This window comes from Adiantum capillus-veneris, chromosome 15 (assembly GCF_014529385.1).
Source record: "Adiantum capillus-veneris isolate H3 chromosome 15, ASM1452938v2, whole genome shotgun sequence".
NCBI lineage: Eukaryota > Viridiplantae > Streptophyta > Polypodiopsida > Polypodiales > Pteridaceae > Adiantum > Adiantum capillus-veneris.
Genome location: NC_140945.1, coordinates 37,945,332 through 37,971,773, shown reverse-complemented (window position 1 = coordinate 37,971,773; position 26,442 = coordinate 37,945,332). Strand labels below are relative to the sequence as shown.

Here is a 26,442-nt window from a genome sequence, read left to right as displayed (position 1 = left end):
GTGTGCTATTGTAGTATGCTTGGCTTATATGTCTCTCTCAATTGCCACAATGTCCATTCTCTTACTGCCTCGTCGGCCCATTTCCTACTCGCAAAAATTCCTTGCATAACTTCTTTTGCATGGTTATTGTATCCCGTCATGAACAGTAGCTCCTCCAATGAGTTATGGAAAGGGGCCGGATGGACTAAAGTGTACCTTTTGAACACATGGACATGATGAACGCCCCACGTGCACACCATAAGAGAGAGTTCTTCCTTTCAAAACCTTACTTCTGTATTCATAGAAAAGAAAATTTTCTATGTTTAATTAATTTTAACACTAGTTTGGTACCAAAAAGTACACGAGCTTAAATAAAATGGTACATGAAATCTAGAAAAGATCTCAAGAAATGCTTTTACAATGTTATAAAATGCTAGCCAAATTACTCATAAAAATTATAATCCCCAGTTTTGTAGACAACCTCAATAGTAACTACACTCATGAAAAGCACCTATGCAAAACAATAGTAGATTTTTCACTAAAATTGGTATTCTAGTTTAAGAAAAAAATGAGTAGGGTGCATGTGATAATCCATGGTAGCTACTTATATATATGCTTGACATTTTTGCAACTCTTTCTAACTAGAATTAAATATGGAAAGTCGTGTGGTCAACTACACAAAATTTGTAAATTCAATTAACAACCACATAAAACATTTAGTTCATTTAAATTTGCATTATCTTATGTGGACTATATACTAGATCTTCCATTGCATTACATAAGGTGATACTATTTATGTAAGCCACATTTGGTGATTTATGTCATACAAAAACTACGCATGTTGAATTTTTTATTTTTATTTATCAAAGATTAGCCTTGAATTTTTTTTTCTTTCATCTCATTTATTTGTATACAAATACCTTATATGGAGACAATTGAGGAATCTATATCCACACTTCCATTGGTTTTTTAAAGTGATGGTTTTTTTCAAGAAATAAAAATTTTCTCAAAATTGTCATGATCAATATGGGCGTATTTGGTACATAAGAGACTTGTCTAATAGGACGGACATTAGAGACTTGTCTCATTTGATTATGGAATAAGAACTTCTATTGGTTTCCTAAATAAAATATAATGTAATCAAAAGATTCCATACAATTGGCTTGCCTCAATGTACTTCTAGATTTTATTGTACATAGTCTCCCATGTAGTCTATCCTTGGGAGATCTCTCATCCCTCTCACTTATCTTAGATTCACAATACAGTAAACAAGTTGAAAGATTTTGGATAAACGACAAGAAGAAGAAGACGCCTAAGGCGATGAAACCTCCCTATTTCATGTTAAGATAAACGAATTCTCATTTAACAACCGCGAATAGCGGAGAGAGGGATTGCATTCTATAAAAGCTACAAGCAGACGACTTGGATCTCTCGAGGATGTTGCTTACTCTGCACATAGGTAATCATAAGGAGGTCTTCATCAAGAGGGTGGGCTGTTCGCAATGTGAATGAATGTAGCATGTGTGCATATCTCTCTCTCTCTTCACTTTGATTAACTAAGGGTATGTTCAGGTTGCACGTAGTCTCTTTCGACTGCCTTTAATTTCTTGTTTTCTGTCATTCACACTAGCGTATGTGGCTGCGGATACAGAATGGTGGCTTAGGCTGTTTCAACCGCTCCAACCAAGTAAGGGTTGAAATCGAAGTCTTGAGCGCGTTTATGTGCTGAAAAGTGCACAAACTTCTTACTCTCGGCGTGGCCGCGCGGGGTGGGGGGGGGGGGGGTGGGGGGGGGGGGGGGGGGGGGGGGGGGGGGGGGGGGGGGGGTGGGGGCTGGAGCCGCCCCTCGCAATGTGGGTCCATAATTCTTTCCTCCACCACCTCTTGACGAATAGGATCTTCCATGGTTAGCTGAGATGTTAAGGCAGTCTGAATCCCTTCTAAATAGAGTCATTTAAGCAAGAGACCTACTCCCCCCCCCCCCCCCCCCCCCCCCCCCCCTCTCTCTCTCTCTCTCCACCTGTCTCATAGGCCTTTTGTAGACGTTAATAAACATTTCATTTCATTTCATCTCTCTCTCTCTCTCTCTCTCTCTCTCTCATATTTCGGAAGGAGGAGTGTGGAAAGCTGAAAACGAAGAAGCCATGAGCGGCCTCGGTCGCACAGGTGTCGAGCTCCAGGATCTTATTGACGATGCTGATTATGCTGCTTCTCAAAGCATAACAGAAACCCCTTCTCTCGCATTTCAAGAGAGAGAGAGAGAGAGAGAGAGAGAGAGAGAGAGAGAGAGAGAGAGAGAGAGAGAGAGAGAGAGCTTTCTGGTTATTCTACTCATACTGGGTATGTCCTTTACTTGCAAAAGGGTCCAACAGCAAGGAAAACCGAGGGGGAATCCATGGAAGATCAAGAGGTACTTTATGTCAAGGACAATGTTGCTGTGCATCCGACACAAAATGCTCATCAGCGGATCAATGGACGCCTTTGCATACTAAAGGAAGGTCACTCGGTTTTTATGGTATGATTTTTTTGTCTATTTCTGGGAGGCATATGCTGTCATCAATGCGTTAAGTCATTTGCAAGGGATGGATCCAAGAGAAGGTACAGAGGTAGAGCCTAAGAGACAATTGTGAAGCTCCATCTCTTGATGTGCGATCAAAACTGAGGTGTCCATCTTGATGTCTAGGGATGTATTACTTTCGGCAAAAAATTCGAGGAATTGACTTTTAGGCAACATCATCAACTCCTTAGTGACTCAGGATGATACTTCTGCTTGATTAGGTATTGTGAAGGAGTCCAATGGGACCGCTTCACCCTTTGATCATTGACCAAATGGTTCAAGTGGAACATAGCAGGTGTTATCCTCCAAGTGTGAAATCTCCTCGAGCGGAATTGCGTGGTCATCGTGTTCCAAACTTTTCTCAATGGGGCTAGCTTGGAACACGGGATGAATGCGCATCCATGATGTAGCCTAAGCTTTGATACCAAGGTTATATGCTAAGCAAAAATCCATTTGTGGATAAATGAACTTCGCTATATAATAGTCAACAATACTGTAGCAAGCTCCCATTCTTGTAGAATGGGTGCGCTCTACATATTTGCTCTACTCTCGTTTCATTAAGCAAAATCTCATGAGATACCCTCATGAGATTTCCTTTCTTGTTGCGTAGAGGCGAAAACTTATTCCCGCAACGGCTCCATGAACAAGCATCGAACCCAGGTGGGTTTGCGCCCATGGTTCCAGAGAGCTTCTCCTAAGCCATCTCCCAAGCCAGTCGGACGACACTGCTTTCTAGTTACCTAAGTGATCCAAATAGTAAAAAAGAAAATGTAAAACACCCCCTGTTAGAGTTGTGGCATCTCTCTACATTCGTATAGTCGGTCCCAGTTTCTCCCTGGGAATGGTGTTAGGGAGTGAGGGCTTCTTTGTGGCTGTGCTCGGCCAGTGTGAGGTTGTTCCCTCATGTCGGGTTGTGTTTAGCCATTATAGCTTGGGTTTTAGCTTGGTTCCATGGCCACATAGGCTCTGGGATGTTTTATCCCAACCTCCCCTTATTTTCCCCCCCATCTGATGCCCTTTCCCATTTTCCCCACATTATTTCTCTTATTTCTAGGTCAGGGGGGACTGAGGGTTGGGTCGGGCAGCTGATGGTTGTCCCTATATATGGGCATGGGGGTAACTCTTAGACATCGTAGACCAGCCTAGAGGGGGGCGCCCTCCCTTGGTGTCCCAGTGGGCATCAGCAGATGGAGATTGGCAGCTGGCAGCCCTGGCGTTTTTCCGAGCAGGCAGCCCAACCTTTTCCTTGCATCCCTAGTGTTTTTCCTCAAGGCAGCATGAGGAGGGCTTGGAGAGGAGAGATCCCAGATCCCCTAGAGGGCAGCCATGCTTTGGTTGCCTTAAGGCCCGTCTTTCTCCCTCCATTCAGATTTGCCTTCCGGACGTTGCCAGATTGCACCAAAGTGATGATCGTTTTGGCAACGCCCTTTGAGAGAAAGATAGAAGTCGGTCGGGATTTCAACAAATGAAAGAGTAGACATCCTTCTAAGACATTGGCTACCGTATTGGTAGCACCTTTCGGGTAGCGTATCTTGAAATCGAGCTCTTGCATGAGTTCGGTCCACCTTGCCTTTCGACCACGAAGGTCAAGCTGATCGCCGAGATATTTCAAAGAATGGTGGTCTGTCCATGCCACGAAGCGGGCACCATAGAGGTAACGGCGCCAAACCTTCAAGGCATGAATGACCGCCAACAATTTCTTCTCGTGTATGGAATAACGTGTGCACGTTTGTGAGCTTGCAACTCTCAAATGCTATAGGCCACCCATCCTGGTATAGGATAGCGCCAATTGCATAGTCACAGGCATCCGTTTCCACCACAAAGGGTTTGTTCGGATCCACAATCTGCAACATTGGTGTAGTAGTAACAAGTCGCTTCAATGTTTGAAAACATTGATCGAGCTCATCAGTCTATTGAATCGACGGTGTCACAAAGTGCTGACGTGGCATGACCATCTGGCAGAGAAATGCTAAGTGGAAGAGAGAAACTGAACGGGCTAACTTGAAGAACTTATGAAGTACCGGCCGTTGGGGCCGGAAACCCTAAAAGATAGAAGCTTGAATCTTGAAAGGGATTTCCGTAAAATGCGTTGACATGCTGACGTGGCAAATCGTACAGATGCTGACGTGGTACGATCGTACGGAATTTTCGCGATTTGCGCTGCAGGTGCCACGTGGCATGCTATACGGATTTCCGCAAATTACGTTGGCTGCTTTTGGGAATCTCCAACACTAGCTTTTGGGGACCAAAGCTTTTGGGTGAAAGTGCTTTTGAATTGATTGCTTTTGGGGCTGTGCTCTTGGGCATCCCATGTACTGTTTATAAGAGCCCTTGGGGCCTCACTCTATAGAGCATATGGATGCAGAGTCTGAGAGTAGAGGTCCCTTGGGATTTGTACTTTGCAATGATTAATGATAAAGAAATACTAAAAGGGGCGCTAGACTTTGGGGCAATTACCTCTAGGCACGGAACTATGCTGGGCCGTGTCGACTCTCTCTCTCTCTCTCTCTCTCTCTCTCTATCAAAGTTTAGTGATTTCGAAGTCTCTGTTGGTGTGTTGCCATTGATTTGTCGCTTAGAGTGTCCAAGCCTGTTTACAGTGGTATCAGAGCTAGGTTAGATTCTTCTTCTATGGAAGATTCGATCCTTTTTGCAGCACACGTAGTTTTTGTGAGAGACTCCCCGTGCCCCGACCCCGTACTTATTAGCCTCTCCCACTCTTTCTTCATTGCATCGGGCGCGCTCCTGTCTTCATCGCTCTGTCTTACATGGCATAAGCCATAAAGAACACCAGATTACATATGGGTTTTCGCGAAGAATCTGACAAAGATAACACCTCTCGGTGGGCAGGCAGAGAAAAGTTGAAATCCGACGCGGGAACTGAAGAAAAGAATGAAGATTTGGATAAATTCTTGGTAGAAAAGTTTGTCAGAGCGGAGTACAAACGTCAACTGTAGGTTGATACATGTGTGAAAAGATTGATCATCGAGATTTGCAAAATACTTGAAGAATTACCTAATTGATGAGATTTACTCAAGATGGCAGCTGAAAGGACAGACAAGTGCAAAAAAAAAAAGGCGAAACCTGTACTTGCAGAAAGAGATGGATAGAACTCCTGAAAAGAAGATGAACCAGAGGACCACGAGAAGATAAACCAGAGAGTTATAGAGCAGTAGCCGAGCGCGGAAGAAAAGAAAAGACGAAAGCAAGACTGATACCTGATTTTGTGGGGACCGCAAGCCTTGACCAACTGAATGAAAGTGCTGAACTTTGCAAAGCATGGGGCAAAGTGCTAGACCAGGAAGCCCTTATCTTCTTTGATGGAGAAGCCAAGGCCAACTTCATTTCAACCGAATTGGCGGTTTGACTTGGAATTACGCCCGAGGGAATGGGGCCACCGGCCGAGGCTGTTCTAGAGGCACCCGGATAGGATGTTGCCATTACACCTATCACTGACAAACTACGTTTGCATTGTCAGGGGTATTTAGGGCACGAGGACTTTTACATCATGCCTTTGCAAGGGTGTAACATCCTCCGAGGAATCCCTTGGTTCCCCAAGAACAGTGCCGTGGTCGATATAGGGCAAGGAAGGACATCTTGAAAGAATGAGAAGGGCAAAGAGATTGTACTTGATGTAAAACAGAAAGGCGAGCCTGTCCCACTTGATGAAATCTAGTCTTTTTGTTTATTCGATTTTCTTGAAAGAAATGAATGATGATTAAAGGTCGAATATGTCAGACTTCGAAAAAAGATTTTTTGCAAGCTCTGACTGTTTCTCCGAGGGCTTACAGGTGAGTTACCTCCTCACGTCTTGAAGATCACACGATTGATCTGATTACCAACAGTACATCATCGAATTGGCCACCTTATAGAGTTAGCCGAGCCCAAAATGAAGAAATAATGAACCAGAACAGATTCCCCATTGGGAGGATCGATGATAAACTCGACAGACTTAAGGGTTCTGCTTGCTTTAGCCAAATTGATTCGAAGAGTGGTTATCATCATATCCAAATTGCTCCTGGAGACGTCTACAAGACAGCTTTCAGGACGACTTTTGAGTTTGTATGAATATTTGGTGATGCCATTTGGCCATACGAATGCTCCAGCTACATTCAACCGCATGATGGATAGGATTTTCAGAGAGTACGATTGTTTGGCGGCACTTTCTTTGATGACATTATCGTCTTCTCCAAGAATGAAGCTGAACACTCACCACCTGTTGTAGGTTTTCCAGGCACTGCGGAAGCATAAATCGGTTATAACTGTGAAAAAGAGCGAGTTTTTTCTTGTCTGAGATAAATTTCTTGGGACACATCGTCTCAGCAGAAGGGGTAAAGATGGACCTGGCCAAAATTGAGACTGTTCGTGATTGTCCTGATTTGAAGAATGTTCATGAAGTTCGAAGCTTTCTGGGCTTGTGCTCATATTATTGGCAGTTCATTCAAAAATTTGCAGAGATAGCTTCTCCTTTGCATGTACTGACTCAGAAAGAGGTTCCTTTTACTTGGGCCCTGACAGAGATTGCAGCCTTTTAGATTCTCAAGGAAAAGTTGACTACGGGACCAGTGTTGGCCTTGCAAAACTTGCAAAAGCCATTTGAAGTTGATTGTGATGCTTGTGGTCGCAGTTTGGGAGTAGTCTTGATACAAGAAGGCCATGTCATAGCTTACGAGAGCAGGATGTTTTCACGTCCTGAACGGGTTGCACAAATTTATGAGAGCTTTTGGCAATTATCCATGCTCTTACGTAGTGGCGAACTATTGACTCGGAGTTGGCTTTACCATCTTCACAAATCATGAGAGTTTACGCTGCTACTTGTCGCAAAAGCAGTTTTCGGAAAAGTAGATGCGGTTGGCTAACATCTTGTCACAGTTTCTTTTCCAGATAGTCCATGTTCAGGGACAAAACTTTAGTGGTAGATGCGTGCCCTTCATTCTAGCTATTTCCACAGTAGATCATCGAAGCTTCAAAGATATGATTGATCAGTACGCCACCGATCCTGATTTTGCAGATATCTTTCACCGGATACAACGTGGGGAGCTAGTTGCAGGCTGTTCCATACGGGACGACTATTTGATACGGAAAACGATGTTTTGTGTAACATAGCTTTTGAGGGAAAAAGTTTTGACAGGGTGCCATTGTCCACCTTTTTCGGGTCACCGCAACATAGATACCACCTTGAAGGGTGTTGAGTGTTACTTTTACTGGCAGAGGCTCAAAAAGGATGTGGACGAGTTTGTTTGCAGCTGCTTAGAATGCCAAAAGCTCAAGTTTGACACGCATAAGGCACTAGGACTTCTACAACCTTTATCAATACCCTCCCGCCCCTGGGAAAGCATTGCTATGGATTTCATTTTTTTAATCTTCCCAAGAGCCCGATCATTTGGCAAAACTGTTTTTCTCACAGATTTTCCGATTACATGGCATGCCTGAGTCCATTGCTTCGGACAGAGATCTCCGGTTTACTAGTTTGTTTTGAAAGGCAATTTGGGAGAACATTGGCACACGGTTGCAGTTCTCGTCCTCGTTCCACCCGTGGAGAGATGGGCAATTTGAGATAGCCATTTCAATGGTTTTGGATTTGTTGAAGTCTTATATATTGGATCAAAAGACTGAATGGGAAAAGTATTTGCCCTTGGTGGACTTTGTACAACAGTTTGACGTCGCCTTCTCTGGAGATCGGTTCACAAAACAGTCCAAGGTGCGAAGGGCGGCATATTACTTGAAGCCTCAAGAAGGGAATTGCATAGACATGGGGGTCTACTCTATTGATACGCACAAAAGCACCTGCGACGTGGTTAAAATTCAAGGAAATTTTCACATCAACTTGGATATCATTTGAATATGAAAGAGATGTCATCATGGCGTGGCATCACTTGAGAATGATGAAGAAAGATACATTGGATAACTACTGCCAGAGGTTTTGGGATACTTATTTGCTAGAGAGACCAGATTGAGCGGTTTTACTGTGGTTTGCCAAAAGAGGTTCGAGACTATTGTCTGAACCCATTTAGAGACTCATTGGACATTATAAGCAACAATGTGGAACGCATGCCGGCTTATTGATTTATCCTATGGACATCATAGTATCCACCTCAAGAGGGCAAGAGTCTGCCAGTGAAAAGAATGAATTAGGGGAACCGGATGACAACTCATCACAAGATTTTGGAAAAAATCAAATGGTAGCACATCCGAAGGTTCCGACGAACTAAGGGAACCAGATGCAAGTTCATCAGAGGATTCCAGAGAAAGGGGATCAGATGGTAGTGTGTCTCAAGGTTCCGATGATTGAAAGTGACGTGCCAATGGACAGGGGAAGCTAGCGAAGCTACCCACAGGTCTTAAGACACAAGGAAAGAAAGGGAAAGGGAATCAGCTGGTAGATCAAAGAATTCCCTAGACCCAGGATAAGATTTTTGAAGCGGATCAATTTACGAGAGATTTGAACATTGCTTTTGCCAAGGTTTGCGAGGCTCTTGAGAAGTCTCAAGCACAACATAAGAAGGCAGCTGATAGACATCAACGCGACTTGCAGTTGAAGGAAGTTGATTGGGTGCTCTTATGGCTTGAGAAGGCATGCCTAAGGAAACGGAAGGGAAGGAGCATCTTTTTACAAAGCTAAGAATGCGGTACTATGGCCCTTTCCAGATTCAAGAGAAGATAAATGATGTATCCTTCAGAGTGAAGTTGCCAAATGCTTGGAAGATCATGCTTTTCATGTGAGTCTCTTGAAACCTTTCAAGGGTGAGGTGCCAGTCAACAGGGAGCCTAAGGAGAAACCTAAAGTAGAAGAGAGCGAGGAGCAAGAGGGAGCCTAAGGAGCAACCTAAAGTAGAAGAGAGCGAGGAGATTCTCGTTCCGGAACAGATACTGGCTCACAAGGAAAGTAAAGAGAGAGGTAAAGTGAGCGGGGGTGCTTAGTCAAGAACTACTCGGCATTGAATGCAAAGTGGATGGAGGAGGACCTAGCAGATACCCCTCAGATATTGGAACTTTACCTTGAGGCTTTTGACCTAGCTTTGACTATTTCGAGAAACCCCGGAGATCAGCATGGTTGAATTTGGTGCAGACGAGATTGCAGAAGAGGGGAGTCACCCCGCTCCTTTGCCACATATGGAATAAAGTCGGTGATTTTCCTTTGGATTTCAAGATACTGATGGGCTGACAATATTCTACTGGATGATTTTATGAAAGAAGTACTTCGACATGGAAATTCCTGAAAATGAATTTGATTTATGTGTGCTCACTCATGTGTCGTGTTGAGTGCAGGTTCGAAAGACGAAATGACTGCAACATTTCGGTCTTGAGATTCTATGGACATGATCGTTAGTTAATCCGATATCAGTGAGGTCCGGTGTGGATCTAGATGCGATTGCTAAACAAGTTGCCAGGAATCACGGTCCTAGATCTCGATGGATTCTATGTGATTTGATATGAATTTGATTTGATGTTCAGTGAGTGTCGTCTTTGTGCAAGTGCTGGATTTGTGTCGTCTAGTGCGTCGGTACTTAGAGTCAGTGTTACTGAACTGGTTTATGGCTTATGTCTGATTTTGCAGGCATAATCAAGGGCGATTACATTTCTTTCATGAGGGGGGTATGTCACAAAGTTATGATGTGGCAGTGACCATTTGGCATAGAAATGGCCAAGTGGAAGAAAGAAACTGAACGGACTAACTTGAAGAACTTATGAAGCACCGGTCATTGGGCCAAAACTTTAAAAGACAGGAGCTTGAAGGGATTTTAGTAAAATGCATTGACATGCTGATGTGGCGGATTGTACGGATGTTGACGTGGCACGATCGTACAAAACTTCCGCGATTTGAGCTGCAGGTGCCATGTGACAGGCTATATGGATTTCTGCAAATTATGTTGGCTACTTTGGGGAATCTCCAACGCTAGCTTTTGGGTGAAATTGCTTTTGGGGCTCTGCTCTTGGGCATCCCATGTATTGTTTATAAGAGCCCTTCGGCCTCACTCTGCAGAACATTTGGATGCAGAGTCTGAGAGCAGAGGTCCCTCGGGAGTTGTACTTTGCAATAATGACAAAGAAATACCGAAAGGGGCGCCAAACTTTTGGGCCAATATCTCTGGGCACGGAACTACGTTGGGCGTGTCGACTCTCTCTCTCTCTCTACGAAAGTTTCTGCTCGTGTGTTGCTATTGATTTCTCGCTTGGAGTGTCCAACCCTGTTATAGACGGACTAACACTATGCTTTTTGCTTCAAATGCCCTTTAACAAATAGGTAAAGGGTTCGATAATACGAGCGTAGTTGTTAATAAATTTTTCGAAAGAAGCTCCTAAAACCCAAAAAGGATTTTACTTGCTTGTTTCGTGCGAAGAATGGGCTGATCTAGCACAACACGTATCTTTTCGGGGTCAATGCGAATGCCATCGACCGAGATGACATGACCTAGATACAACAACTTGGTGCGGAAAAATTCGCACTTGGTTTGCTTCGCATACAACTTTTCTCGTCTGAAAACACGCAAGACGAGAGAAGGTGTTGCAGATGCTCGTTGAGTGTTTAGTTATAAATTAACATATCGTCGAAGAACACAACCCACTTTCCCAAATACTAACGAAAGAGATCATCATCAGTTGTTGGAAAGTAGGTTGGTCAACCCAAAGGATAAAACTAAAAACTGGTAATGTTTATGTCACAAAATGGTGACGTGGACAGCAGACCCCGGGACAAGCGCCGACAGGCTGACGTGGCAGGTTGTACAGACTGCTGTACAGATCTCTGGATTTTGCGCCGCGTTTCACGTTGACAGTGCTAACGTGGCTTGCCGTACGGATTTGCTGCTTTTGCGCTGGCTGAAATCCTACGCTGACTGAATTAGCAGTTTTTGGGAAGAGTTGTTTTATTTTCAAAAGCTTTTAAAAGATGAATGCTTTTGGGGCTCTGCTTTTGGGCATCCCTTGTAACCAATAAATAAGTGATTAGGCCCTCACTTCTTAGAGCATCTGACGCAGAGTCTGAGAGTGAGCACCCTCCCACTCTCTTGTACTCTCTTGTACTTTGAACATAGATTAATACAAAAAGAAATACCGAAAGGGGCGCTAGTCTTTGGGGCCAATATCTCTAGGCAAGGAACTACGCTGGGCCGTGTCGACTCAAGTGTGAATTGTGTTGTGACTGTTTTGAAGTGAATCTCTGTTGAGTCGTGGTAGAATCTTGACTTGGGGTGTCCAAGTTTGTTAGTGGTATCAGAGCACAAAAAGATTCTTCTTCTACAGAGGATCCGATCCTTTTTGCAGCGCACAGCTTTTGGGAAAGAATCTTCGTGACCCGACCCGGACTTATTAGCCACTCTCACCCTTCATACATCGCCCATCGGACGCTCTCCCGTCTTCATCGCTCTATCTTATAGGGCATAAAGCCATAAGAATCCCAGATTACACAAGGGTTCTCGTGAAGAATCTGACAGAGATGACACCTCTCAGTGGGAAGGCAAGGAGAAGTTGAAAATCCGGCGCGGGAACTGAAGAAAAGAATGAAGATTTGGGCAAATTTTTTTTCAGACAAGTTTGCCAGAATGGAGTACAAACGTCAACTAGAGATTGGCATATGAGTGAACAGATTGATTAAGTACTCCAGGGACATGAGATTGGCAAGACACCTGAAGAATTACCTGATTGATAAGATTTACTCGAGATGGCATATAGCCATTGCTTCTCCTCTCAAGTCCGGAGGAAAGCTGAAAGGACAGACGAGTGCAGAAAAGCAGAACTTGTACTCGCAAAAAGAGATGGATAAGAACTCTTGAAAAGAAGATGAACCAATGAACATAAATTTGAGAGTTACAGAGCAGCAGCCGAGTGCCGAAGAAAAGAACAGATGAAAGCAGAACTGGTACCACTTTGCGTGGGGTCCAAACCGAATCAGATGAACGAAAAGTACAAAACTTTTCCGCCCTTGGAACAAAGTGAAAGATGAGGAAGCCCTTATTTTTCTTTGATGGAGGAGCCAAGACCAACTTCTTGAATTGGCGGCTCGATTTGGAATTATGCCCGACAGAGCCTGATGCCACAGGCGGAGGCAGTTCTAGCGGCACCCGGACAAGATGTGGCCATTACACCGATCATTGGAAAACTTCGTTTGCAATGTCAGGGTGTTTAGGGCACAAGGACTTCTACGAAATGCCCTTGGGAGGTTGTGAAGTCCTCCTAGGAATTCCTTGGTACCACAAGAACAACGCCGTGGTTGACTATCGGGGTACGAAAGCGACTTTTGACAAATGCAAGGCAAGAGAGATTGTACTTGATGAAATTCAGTTTCTTTACTTGATTTTTCTTGAGAGAACTGAATGATTGAAGGTTGAATATGTTTGACCTCGAAAAGAAAACGACAAGATTTTTTCTGCAATAGAGGTTGATTGTTTCTCTAAAGGCGTATAAAGCGAGTTATCTCTTTTACGTCGTGAAGATTCCATGATTGATTCGTGGTAGTACACCACCAAACGGGCCACCTTACAGCGTTAGCCGAGGCCATGATAAAGAAACAATGAACCAGAACAGATTTCCATATTATGAGGATCGATGATATACTCGACAGACTTCATAATTCTACTTGCCGAATCCAGATGAAGAAGTGATTATCATCAGATTTGTATTGTTCGTGGAGACGTCTACAAGACAACTTTCAGGACGACTTTTTGGATTTTCAGAGATTACCGATCATTTGTGGGTTTTCCAGACACTGAGGAAGCATAAATTGCTTATAAATATGAAAAAGAGCGATTTTTTTTTGTCGGAGATGCACTTTCTGAGACTCATTATCTCAGTTGCAGGAGTATAGATGGACCCGGCCAAGATTGAAACTATACGTAATTGGCCCGATTTGACGAATGTTCATGAAGTGAGAAGCTTCTTGGACTTATGGCGGTTCATTAAAAAAATTACAGAGGGTGCTTTCCCTTTGCATATCTTGACACAAAAAGGAGTCCCTTTCTCGTGGGAACCCACAGAGGTGACTGCCTTTCAGACTTTGAAAGAGAAGTTGACTACAGGACCAGTTTTGACTTTGCCGATCATCAGAGTTTACACTACTTGTCACAGAAGCAGCTTTCGGAAAAGTAGATGCGGTGGGCTAACACCTTGTCACAGTTTCACTTCCAGATTGTCCATGTACAGGGACAGAAGAACTTGGTGGCAGATGCCTTGTCTCGGAAGCCGTTAGTCTTGGCTATTTTCGCGATTCACCATAGAAGCTTCGAGGACATGGTCGATCAGTATGCCACAGATCAGTATTTTTCTGTTGTATTGAGTCGAATACAGAATGGGGAGGTAGGAGCGGGATATTCCATACGGGATGGCTACTTGATGAAGAAAATGATGTTGTGCGTTACACAGTCGTTGAGGGAAAAGGTTCTAACCGAATGCCATTGTCCACCGTTTACGTGTCATCGCGACATTGACACCACCTTGAAAGGTGTGGAGCGTTACTTCTTTTGGCCAAGACTCAAGAAGGACGTGGATGATTTTGTACGCAGTTGCTTGGTATGCCAGAATGTCAAGTTTGACAGGCATAAAGCACATGAATTGTTACAGCCTTTACCCATTCCTACCCGGCCCTGGAAAGTATTGCTATGGATTTTATTTTTGATCTCTTGAAGACACAGAGTGGGCATGATGGCATTTGGAATGTCATCGACAGATTTAGCAAGCAAGCTCACTTCGTTCCAGTGAAAAAAATAGTCAAGCCGAATCATTTAGCGAGATTGTTCATTTCACAGATTTTCAGATTACATGGCATGCCTGAGACAATAGTCTCTGACAAAGATCCCCGATTCACGAGTTTGTTTTGGAAGGCTATTTGGGAGAACATTGACACGGTTGCAGTTCTCTTCATCTTTCCATCCGCAAACAGATGAGAAATCTGAGATTGCAAATTCAGTTATACTGGATTTGTTGAAGTCTTCTTCTTTGGATCAGAAGACTAGATGGGAAAAGTATTTGCCCTTGGTGGAGTTTGCCTACAACAACACACAGGAAAGACGCCATTTGAAGTGTTCGAGGGTGCTAAGAAGCACCTAAGACAAGATTCTTTTGAGAACGATTTTTGAAACAAAGTCTAGAAGGCATAGAAGGTCATCTAGCCGTTTAAAGGAGGAGAGGTCGTCCTCTTTTGACAATGACCAGATTATCGAGAAAACCAAGGAGTTCAAGGAAGGGAGTCAGGTGAGGACACCCATCGAGCCCTTGAGTTGAACAACAGTTTGACGTCGCCTTCTGTGGAGCATGGTTCTCAGAACATTCCAGGGAGCGAAAGGCTGCATCTTACTTGAAAAGAACGATGAATATGCAAGAGATGTCATCATGCCTTGGCATCACTTGAAAATGACTGAGAAAGATACATTGGATGACTACTGCCAGAGATTTTGGGATACTTCTCGAATATTCTTTTGAAAGACCAAATTTACCGGTTTTGCTATGATTTGCTAAAGAGATTCAAGACTATGCTTTAAGCCAGAAGTCTGACTCCATGGGACATGACTAAGCAACGATTTGGAATGCATGCCGGCTCCATCGATTATTCGACGAACAGGATAGTATCAAAAAGGTAAGAGTCTTCCAGTGAAGAGAATGAATCAAGGGAACGAGATGATAGCTCATCACAAGATTCTGGCGAATCAGAGGGTTTCAACGAACTAAGGAAACCAGATGCAAGTTCATCAAAGGATTCGAGAGAAAGAGGAATCAGATGATAGTGTGTCTTAGGGTTTCGATGATTGACTCTGACGTGCCAATGGACAGGGAAGCGAAAGACGCTACCCGTAGGTCCCAGGGCACAAGGAAAGAAAGGAAAAAGGGAATCAACTGGTAGATCAGAACATTCCCCAGACCTAGGATAAGATTTTTGAAGCCGACCAGTACATGCGGGATGTGGACGCCGCTTTTGTCAAGGTCCGGAAGGCGAGAAATCTCAAGAAAGACATGAGAAGGCAATAGATCGACATTGTCGCGATTTGAAATTAAAGGAGAACAAATTGGGTGCTCTTACGTTTTGAGAAGGCACGCCTAAGAAAACGAAAAGGAAAAGAGCGGCTATTTTTTTTTCCAAAGCTTAGCATGAGATACTATGGACCTTTTCAGATAAAAGAAAAGATAAATGATGTCTCCTTTATACTGAAGCTGCCCGATACTTGAAAGATCACAATGCTTTTCATGTGAGTCTCTTGAAGCCTCTTGAAGGCGATGTGCTCGATGATGGGGAGCCATATGCGCAACCCAAAGTGGAGGAAAGTGAGGAGATACTCGTTCCAGAACAGATACGGGCACATAAAGATAGAAAGATTAAAGGTAAAGTGAGTGGGCGGTTCTTGGTTAAATTCAAGAACTATCTTGCATTGGATGCGAAGTGGATGAAGGAGGAGGACCTAGCAGATACTGCTCAGATTGTGGAACTTTACCTTGAAGCATTCGGTTTAGCATAGTCTACTCCGATAGAACCCCGATTTCACTTTGCACAAGAGGGGAGTCACTCTACTACTTTGTCAACAGATTGCGCCGATTTTTGATATAGTCACTGATGTCCCTTTGGGTTTCAGGGATACTGCTGAGCTGACAATATTTTGCTGTATGACTTTATGAATTGGAATTCCCGATAACGAAAATGATACTGATTAATTTGTACTTGACTTGTTTGAGTGCAAGAAGTGAAAGATGAAATGACTGTAGCATTTCGTTCTCATAAATCTCTATAGACATGATTGCAATATGGATTAGTTAATGGGGCATCTGTGAGGTCCCGATGCGATTGCTAAATACGTTGATGATTAATCATGGTCTGAGATTTGGAATGAATTTTGAATGTGATTTGTCATGTGATGTGACTGTCGATTGGTACATGTGCTAGATGTGTTGTTCCTATTGCGTCGGTACTAATAGTTAGTGTCTGCTAAGATAGTTTATGGCCTTTGTCTGTTTTGCAGGCGTAATCGAGGGCGATTACAATGCTTTCAAGAGGGGGGGTATGTCACAAAATGGTGACGTGGACAACAGACCACGGGACAAGCACTGATAGGCTGACGTGGCAGGTTGTATGGACTGTCGTACAGATCTCCGGATTTTGCGCCGCGTTTCATGTTGACAGTGTTGACGTGGCCTGTCGTACGGATTTGTTGCTTTTGTGCTGGCTGAAATCCTCCGCTGGCTGAATTAGCAGTTTTTGGGAAGAGTTGCTTTATTTTCAAAAGCTTTTAAAAGATGAATGCTTTTGGGACTCTGCTTTTGGGCATCCCTTGTAACCCATAAGTAAGTGGTTAGGCCCTCACTTCTCAACATCTAGACGCAGAGTTTGAGAGTGAGCACCCTCCCACTCTCTTGTACTTTGAACACAGATTAATACAAAAAGAAATACCGAAAGGGGCGCCAGTCTTTGGGGCCAATATCTCTAGGCACGGAACTACGCCAGGCCGTGTCGACTCAAGTGTGAATTGTGAACTGTTTTGAAGTGAATCTCTGCTGTGTCGCGATAGAATCTTGACTTGGGGTGTCCAAGTTTGTTACAGTTCATACCGTGTACAAACCGCGGTTTTTGAGACATCACGCGGATGTATCTGTATCTGATGGTACCCAGAACGTAGATCATTCTTGGTGAAATAACAAGCACCCAAGAGTCGATCCATAAGGTCTTCCATGCGAGGTAATGGATACTTGTTCTTGATGGTGACCTATTGAGACCTTTGTAATCTACGCAAAAGCGCATCCCACCGTCCTCCTATTTAGCGAGAAGAACCGGAGCGCCCCACAGAGACTTATTAGGTTCAATAAAACCTCTGGTGAGATAGGCTTGAAGCTACCTAGCTATCTCGTCTTCCTCTTTCGGGATGAACCTATAAGGTTTTCGAGAGACGGGATTACCTTGCAAAAGCTCTATCTTATGCTCAAGATCAGGCCCACGAGACGATGGAAGCCCAGCTGGTAAATCCGGCGGAAAGACGTCCACAAATTCAGCCAAAATAGAATCCAAATAATGCTTAATAGTTACATCATGATCGGACAGAGACTCAGGAACTTCCAATGCAATAACATCACTTTTTGAAGGAAGAGAATGACATTGAGATGGGAAATTTACAACCGAATCTTTAACCCAACAAACTGCAAGTTGCACACTGGATACATGAGACAATGCATTGAATTTATTAACTGAAAGCAGATTTACATCATAATCGGCGGTCAAGGAAGGAGGAGATTCCTGATCACATGGTACACACCATCAACTTCAAAGAAAACTGTATGCGATGAATAATCGATAGACAGAGAAGCTGTCTTATTGTAAAACCATGGCATGCCTAAAATAACATCCACATGCTCGAGGCCCATGATGGGGAAGTCGAAGACTTTGTGATAATGCTGGATCGGAGGCCGAGTCGCGGCACAACCTTAGTCCATTTATCGTTGCAATCGAAACAACGGTTTTTCTTTTGATACTCCATAGGAGCTGCCTTTGATTTTCTGTCATTCTTGGATTTCTTTTGCAGAGGGTCGAATGACTAACTTGTGGTTGCCAAAGCGTTTGAGTGCCCTTGAATTTTGATATGGAGGAACCACGGCAAGGAGTCTCCCCGTTCGTAGGGCCACGTGCAAAAGCCGCCAAGGTAGTATCATAATTCTTGGCGAACTTATAGATGTCTTCAATAGATGTGATCGGATTGCGCAGAACCTCATTTTGGTATGCTGGCAGCAATCCGAAAAGGTACAACATCTGTACGATGACCTTGGGATCATCAAGAGCCTTCGTTTTGTGGAGAAGATCCTTGATGTAACAGACTTGGACACTCCAAGTCGAGAATCTACCGTGACACCACAAGAATTTACTTCAAAACAGTTCACAGCTCACAATGGATTCGACATTGGCCCGACGGAGTTCCGTGCCTAGAGATATTGGCCCCAAAGACTGGCGCCCCTTTCAGTATTTCTTTTTGTATTAATCTGCAACTCAAAGTACGAGGGAGTGGTTGGGACTCACTCTCAGACTCTACGTCCAGATGCTCTGAGAAGTGAGAGCCCAAACCACTATTAAATAGGTTTACAAGGGATGCTAAAAGCAGAGCCCAAAAAAAAGCAGAGCCCAATCTCTCTCTCACAAGCTCTCTTGAGCAAATAAAGTAAAAGCTCTCTCTCACTCTCTCTCTTGCAAATTGCGTAGCCAGAAAAGCAGCCCACGCAAAACTGTTGTACAATGCTGCCACGTCATCAGGCCGTACGGTCTTCCGCAGAATGCAGAATGCGCCGCAAAACGCAGGCGTCTATACAGCGGGCCACGTTAGCATTTCTCGGATCCGTATAGGGTAGCCACGTTATCATTGCTGCCCGCCAAGGATTGTTCCATGCCAAGAGGGTGCGTGTGTGTGTACTGGGCAACCACGTCACTAGTTTGTGACATACCCCCCCCTTGAAAGCATTGTAATTGCCCTCGATTACGCCTGCAAAATAGACAAGCCATACATTGTCTTAGCAGACACTGACTGTTGGTACCGACGCACTAGGAACACACATCTAGCACATGTACCAATCGACAATCACATCACATGACATCACTTGACATCACAGGACATCACATAACAAATCACATTCAACATTCATTCGGATGTGAGACCATGATTTATCGGCAATGCAATTAGCAATCGCATCTAGATTCACTCAGGACCGATAGATGCTCGATTGACTAATCCCTATTGCAACCATGTCTATCAAGATCATTCAGACCAAAATGCTGCAGTCATTTCGTCTATCAGTTCCTGCACTTAAACAAGTCAAGAACAAATCAATATCATATTATCGAGTCATTACAACAGAATACTGTCAGCTCACAGTATCTTTGAAACTCAAAGAGACATCAGTGACTTTAATATAAAAAATGGAGGCAACCGTTGACAAAGAAGTGGAGCGACTCCCCTCTTGTGCATACCCGCTCCACCAGATTCCGTCCAAGCTGAGTTGGGGGTTCCATTTAGAATAGACTTTGCTAATCCAAATGCTTCGAGGTAAAGATTTACAATCTGAGGAGTATTTGCTAGGTCCTCCTCCTCCATCCACTTCGAATCCAATGCAGGATAGTTCTTGAATTTAACCAAGAACCGCCTTATCGCTTTACCCTTAATCTTTTTGTCTTTATGTGCCAATATTTGTTTTGGAACAAGGATCTCCTCGTTTTCTTCCACTTCGGGTTGCTGATCAGGCTCCCCATCTTCAAGCACATCGCCTTTAAAAGGCCTCAGGAGACTCACATGAAAAGCATTGTGAATCCTCCAAGTTTCGGGCAGCTTCAGTCGGAAGGAGACATCATTTATCTTTTCGGAGATCTGGAAAGGTCCATAGTATCGCATACTAAGCTTTGGAAAAAGCCTCTCCTCTCCCTTTTTCTTTCTCAGGCGTGCCTTCTCAAAACGTAAGAGCATCTAATCGTTCTCCTTCAATTTCAAATCGTGACAATGGCGATCTGCTGCCTTGTTTAGTCTTTCTTGAGATTTCTGCAAAGCCTCGCGGACCTTGGCAAAAGCCGTGTCCAAGTCGCGTGTGTACTCATCGTCTTCAAAAATCTTATCTTTCGTGCTTAGGAAGGGTGGAACCTTCGTAGCACCTTCAATAATGGCGCCTTCCCCATCGAAGAGTGTATCGTGTTATTGTAGGCAAATTCCACCAAAGGTAAATACTTTTCCCATTGAGTCTTCTGATCCGAGATGTAAGACTTCAATAAATCTAGTATCATTGAATTGGCAATCTCAGATTGCTCGTCAATCTGCGGGTAGAAAGATGACAAGAACTGCAATCGCGTGCCAATGTTCTCCCAAATAGCCTTCCAAAACAAACTCATAAATCTGGGGTCCATGTTGGAGACAATCGTCTCGGGCATGCCATGTAATGTGAAGATCTGGGCCACAAACATTCTTGCTAAGTGATCCGGCTTGACTGTTTTCTTCACTGGAATGAAATGAGCTTGCTTGCTAAATCTGTCAATAATAGTCCAGATACCATCTTGATCACTCCGTGTTCTTGAGAGATCAAAAATGAAATCCATTGCAATACTTTCCCAGGGGCGGATGGGTATGGGTAAAGGCTATAACAATCCTTGTGCTTTATGCCTGTCCAACTTGACCTTTTGGAATACAAAGCAAACTGCGCACAAACTCGTCCACATCCTTCTTGAGTCTTGGCCAATAGAAGTATCTCTCTACCCCTTTCAAGGTGGTAGCAATGCCGCGGTGACTCGTAAAAAGTGGATAGTGGCATTCGGTCATAACCTTTTCCCTCAACGGATGTGTAATGCACAACATTGTTTTCCTCATCAAGTAGCCATCCCGAATGGAATATCCTGCTACTAGCACCCCATTCCGTATCCAAGTGAAAATATCTGCAAAATTTGTATCCGTGGCATACTGATCGACTATATCCTCGAAGCTCCTATGATGTATCGCGGCAATAGCCAGAAGCAACCGCTTCCGAGACAAAGCATCTACCACCAAATTCTTCTGTCCTTGCACATGGACAATCTGGAAGTGAAACTGTGACAAGATTTTCGCCCACCGCATGTGCTTTTCCGATAGCTGCTTCTGTGACAAGAAGTAGCGTAAACTCTGATGGTCTGTGAAGACAGTAAAACCGCTCCGAGTAGGTAATGTCGCCACTGAGTAAGAGCATGGATAACCGCCAAAAGCTCTTTCTCATAAATTTGTGCTGACAATTCCGGCCTTGAGAACAGTCGGCTCTCGTAGGCAATGACATGGCCTTCTTGCATTAAGACCGCACCCAGACTACGACCACAAGCATCACAATATACTTCAAATGACTTCTGCAACTCTGGCAAAGTCAAAACTGGTCCTGTAGTGAATTTCTCTTTCAGTGTTTGAAAGGCAGTCACGTCTGTGGGTCCCCACGAGAAAGGGACTCCTTTCTGTGTCAAAATATGCAAAGGGGAAGCAACCTCTGTATAACATACTTGGACACTCCAAGTCAAGAATCAATCACGACAGCACCAAATAACCACTTCAAAACAATTCACAGTTCACTCCTTTCTTCGTATCCTTATGTGCCAAAATGTGTTCAGGAACAAGGATCTCCTCGTTTTCTTCCACTTCGGGTTGCTCATCAGGCTCCCCATCATCAGGCTCATCACCTTTAAAAGGTTTCAAGAGAGACACATGAAATGCATTGTGAATCCTCCAAGTATCAGGCAGCTTCAATCGGAAGGAGACATCATTTATCTTTTCAGTGATCTGGAAAGGTCCGTAGTATCGCATACTAAGCTTTGGAAAAAGCCTCTCCTTTCCCTTTTTCTTTCTCAGGCGTGCCTTCTTAAAATGTAAGAGCACCCAATCCTCCTCCTTCAATTTCAAGTCGTGACGATGGCGATCCGTTGCCTTTTTCTGTCGTTCTTGAGACTTTTGCAAAGTCTCGCGAACCTTGGCAAAAGCCGTATCTACGTCTCGCATCCGCTTCAAAAATCTTATCTTTCGTGCTTAGGACGGGTGGAACCTTCGCAGCACCTTCAACAATCTCAAATGGCGCCTTCCCCGTCGAAGAGTGTATCGTGTTATTGTAGGCAAATTCCACCAAAGGTAAGTACTTTTCGCATTGAGTCTTCTGATCTGAGATATAAGACTTCAATAAATCTAGAACCACTGAATTTGCAATCTCAGATTGCCCATCAGTCTGCGGGTGGAACGATGACGAGAACTGCAACTGCGTGCCAATGTTCTCTCAAATTGCCTTCCAAAACAAACTCGTACATCTGGGGTCTCTGTCGGAGACAATCATCTCAGGCATGCCATGTAATCTGAAGATCTGGGCCACAAACAGTCTCGCTAAGTGATCCGGCTTAACGCTTTTCTTCATTGGAATGAAATGAGCCTGTTTGTCAATAACAATCCAGATACCATCGTGACCACTCTGTGTTCTCGGGAGATCAAAAATAAAATCCAATGCAATACTTCCCAAGGGCGGGTGGGTATGGGTAAAGGCTGTAACAATCCCTCTGCCTTATGCCTGTCAAACTTGACTTTCTGGCATACCAAGCAACTACGCACAAACTCTTTCACATCCTTCTCGAGTCTCGGCCAAAAGAAGTATCTCTCTACCCTTTCATGGTGGTAGCAATGCCGCGGTGACCCGTAAAAGGTGGACAATGCATAGTAACAGGGAATGGCCGTTTTCAGGTCTCCGTTCCCCGTTCCCTTTCCAAGTTCTCGTTCCGAATCCCTGTTACATGTTTCAAACGTGAGTACTCGTAACAGGGAATGGCATTTTGTTCCGCATTCCCGTTCCGCGTTCCCGTTCCGGTTTCCCGTTCCTGGTAACTATGGGACAATGGCATTCAGTCATAACCTTTTCCCTCAATGGCTATGTAACGCACAACATGGTTTTTCTCATCAAGTAGCCATCCCGACTGGAATATCTCGCTACTGTCTCCCCATCCCGTATCTGTGTGAAAACGTCTGCAAAATCTGTATCTGTGGCATACTCGTCGACCATATCCTCGAAGCTCCTATGATGTATCGCGGAAATAGCCAGAACCAACGGCTTCCGAGACAAAGCATCTGCCACCACATTCTTCTGTCCCTGCACATGGACAATCTGGAAGTGAAACTGTGACAAGATGTTCGCCCACCGCATCTGCTTTTCGGAAAGCTGCTTCTGTGACAAGAAGTAGCGCAAACTCTAATGGACTGTAAAGACAGTAAAATCCACTCTGAGTAGGTAATGCCGCCACTGAGTAAGAGCATGGATAACCGCCAAAAGCTCTTTCTCATAAATCTGTGCTGTCATCTCCGGCCTTGAGAAGAATCGGCTCTCGTAAGCAATGACATGGCCTTCTTGCATTAAGACCGCACCCAGACTACGACCACAAGCATCACAATATACTTCAAATGACTCGTGCAAGTCCTGCAAAGTTAAAACTGGTCCCGTAGTCAATTTCTCTTTCAATGTCTGAAAGGCAGTCACCTTTGTGGGTCCCCACGAGAAAGGGACTCCTTTCTGTGTCAAGATATGCAAAGGGGAAGCAACCTCTGCAAACTTTCGAATGAACCGCCTGTAGTACGAACACAGTCCCAAGAAGCTTCTAACTTCATGGACATTCTTCAAATCGGACCAATCACGTATAGTCTCTATCTTGGCTTGATCCATTTGCACTCCTGCTGAGATAATCTGTCCCAAAAAGTGTATCTCTGGTAGGGAAAAAAATTTACTTTTCTTTGCATTTATCACTAAGTTGTGATCTCATAATGCCTGAAAGACCTTAAGCAGATGATCTCTGTGTTCTGCCTCATTCTTGAGAAAACAATGATATCGTCAAAGAAAGTGCCAACAAATAGCCTGTACTCTCGAAAAATCCTGTCCATCATCCGGTTAAATGTCATAGGAGCAATGGTTAAGACGAAAGGCATCACCAAAAACTCAAATAACCCAAAAGTTGTCCGAAAAGCTGTCTTGTAGACGTCTCCTGGCGCGATTCTGATCTGATGATATCCACTCTTCAGATCGTTCCTGCTAAAGCATGAGGATCCCTGTAACCTGTCGAGTATATCATCGATCCTAGGAATCGGAAAGCTGTTCTTGATGGTGATTTTGTTGAGAGCTCTATAATCGATGCACATTCTCCAAGATCCGTCTTTCTTCAAAACCAACAACACTGGAGAGCAATACGGTGAAGTACGAGGCTTGACAAGACCCTTTTCCAAGAGGTCTTTCACTTGGTTCATAATCTCTTCATTTTGTGCTTGGCTCACACGGTAAGGTGGCCGGTTCGATGGTGTGCTTCCAGGTATCAGATCAATGGTATGATCTTTGGGACGAGCAGGTGGTAACTCGCTTGGTAGGCCCTCTGAGAAGCAATCGGCATGAGAGTGGAGAAAATCTTGGCTTTCTTTATGAAGTTCAGATATATTTGTCCTATCCTTATCGCTCAATTCTTTCATAAAGATCGAGTAAACAAACAGACTGGATTTCATTAATCTAGAAATGGCCGAAGCTGATACAATAGGGATAGACTCGCCCTTCAATTTAATATCAAGTACAATGGTTTTGCCCTTCTCTGTAGTCAATGTCGCTTTCCTCGCTCGATAATCTACCACGGCGTTGTTCTTGTGGTACCAGGGAATCCCTTAGAGAACATCACAACCTTCCGATGGCATTATGAAAAAGTTCTCATTCCCCAAATACCCCTGACAATGCAACCGAATTTTGCCAATGACAGGTGTAATGGCTACGCCCCTGCCGGGTGCTGCTAGAACTGCCTCATGATCCTCACGATGAGCGGTGGTAACTCGCCAGGCAGGCCCTCTGAAAAGCAATCGGCCTGAGTGGGGAGAAAATCCTGGCGTTCTTTATTAACTTCAGACATATTTGTCCTATGCTCATCACTCAACTCTCTCAAAAAGATCGAGTAAACAAATAGACTAGATTTCGGTAATTTTGAAACGGCCGAAGTCGATACAATAGGGACAGACTCGCCCTTAAGTTTCACATCAAGTACAATGGTTTTGCCCTTCTCTGTAGTCAAAGTCGCTTTTCTCGCCGGATAGTCGACCACAGCGTTGGTTCTTGTGGTACTAGGGAATTCCCAAGAGGACATCACAACCTTTCAAGGACATTATATAGAAGTCCTCGTGCCCAAATACCCCTGACAATGCAATCGAAGTTTGGCAATGACAGGTGTAATGGCTACGTCCCTGCCGGGTGCCGCTAGAACTGCCTCTGCTAGTGGTCCCCTCCGATCGGGTGTGATCTCGAGCCGCGCCGCCAATTCAGGTGAAATGAAGTTGGCCTTGGCTCCTCCATCAAAGAAAATTAGGGCTTCTTGGTCTTTCACTTTGCCCCAAGCTCAGCAAAGTTCTGTACTCTCGTCAATCGTGCTAGGGTTAGTACCCATGCAATCTGGAACCAGTCCAACTCTCATCTTGCCTTTTCGTCCATGTTCCTCAGCTGCTTTCGAACCCTCTGGCCTGTCTTCATCCTTGTTCTTCTGTTCTTTCGGTGCCTTTTTAGGGCACTTCGCGGAGATATGCCCAGTTTCCCCGCATCCAAAGCACTTCCCCTCTTTCATGTAAAGAGCTCTCTGGGAAAGAGTAAGCTTGGGTCGTGCATCCTTTTCTTTCTTTTTCTAGGTTGCTCTTCTTCTTTCTACTGTCATTGTTCGAAGTCTGTTCATTCCTTTGTGTCATGATTTCATTTGTGGGGTAGGTCAAACTGCCTGAATGAATGGCAAAACCCCGTTTTGCATGACTCATCATCAATCAATTCCTTAATGGAATCTGACTTTTGCTCTAAGCAGCGATTCTCGGATCTCTGTAGGAAGTCCCAAGGTAAACCGCTCAATTTGTTCCTTGAACGAGATCTTCTTAAATGAAGAGGCTGGTAGAAAAGAGCTCCAGAATCTCTCGCAATATGCGTCCAATGAATCTCTCTTGGTCATCCGAAGATGGTTCCAAGCAGTTCGTATGTCACGTTCATACTGCCCAGTCAATCAGGAAGAAATAAAAAGCCTTTTAAATTTCAGCCATTTAACTGGCGCTTTCTTGTTCAATAGAAGCGTGGACCACCAAGTTTGAGCATTTCCCCTGAAGTAAGAAGTAGCCCTCTGAATCTTGGAGTGCTCTGAGTAACACCCTCGAGAGAAAGCTATGTCAAACTGCTGTATGAAGGCCAAAGCCTTCGAAGCATCTTGAAAACCAGAAACGTGTCAAATTTAAATGACTGTCCACCTTCTTTGAACTCTCGGACTTTCTTGCTTTTATCTTCTAGAAAGTCATACTGGTTGGCTTTGTAAAAATTCGTCTTCCTTGCATAAAATTTGCGGTCATCGGAGTCCGAACTATCCGAAGACGAGTCCCCTGTAAAACTGTTCGGAACTGGGCGAGAGTTAGACTTCTTTGCCTTTTTCTTGCCCTTTTGCTTTT

The 26,442-nt window shown here is 44.1% G+C and overlaps 1 protein-coding gene across 1 annotated transcript in view; it reads left to right on the top strand.

Moving 5' to 3' along the window:
* Positions 1-2,054: 2,054 nt before the first annotated feature.
* Positions 2,055-26,442, top strand: part of LOC147440535 (uncharacterized) — a 96,147-nt gene continuing 71,759 nt past the window's right edge. The window contains exons 1-2 of the mRNA XM_086530253.1: positions 2,055-2,227; positions 2,341-2,494. Of these exons, the coding sequence (XP_086386379.1) occupies positions 2,124-2,227; positions 2,341-2,494 (258 nt within the window). The 5' untranslated portion in view covers positions 2,055-2,123. The remainder of the gene's footprint in view (positions 2,228-2,340; positions 2,495-26,442) is intronic.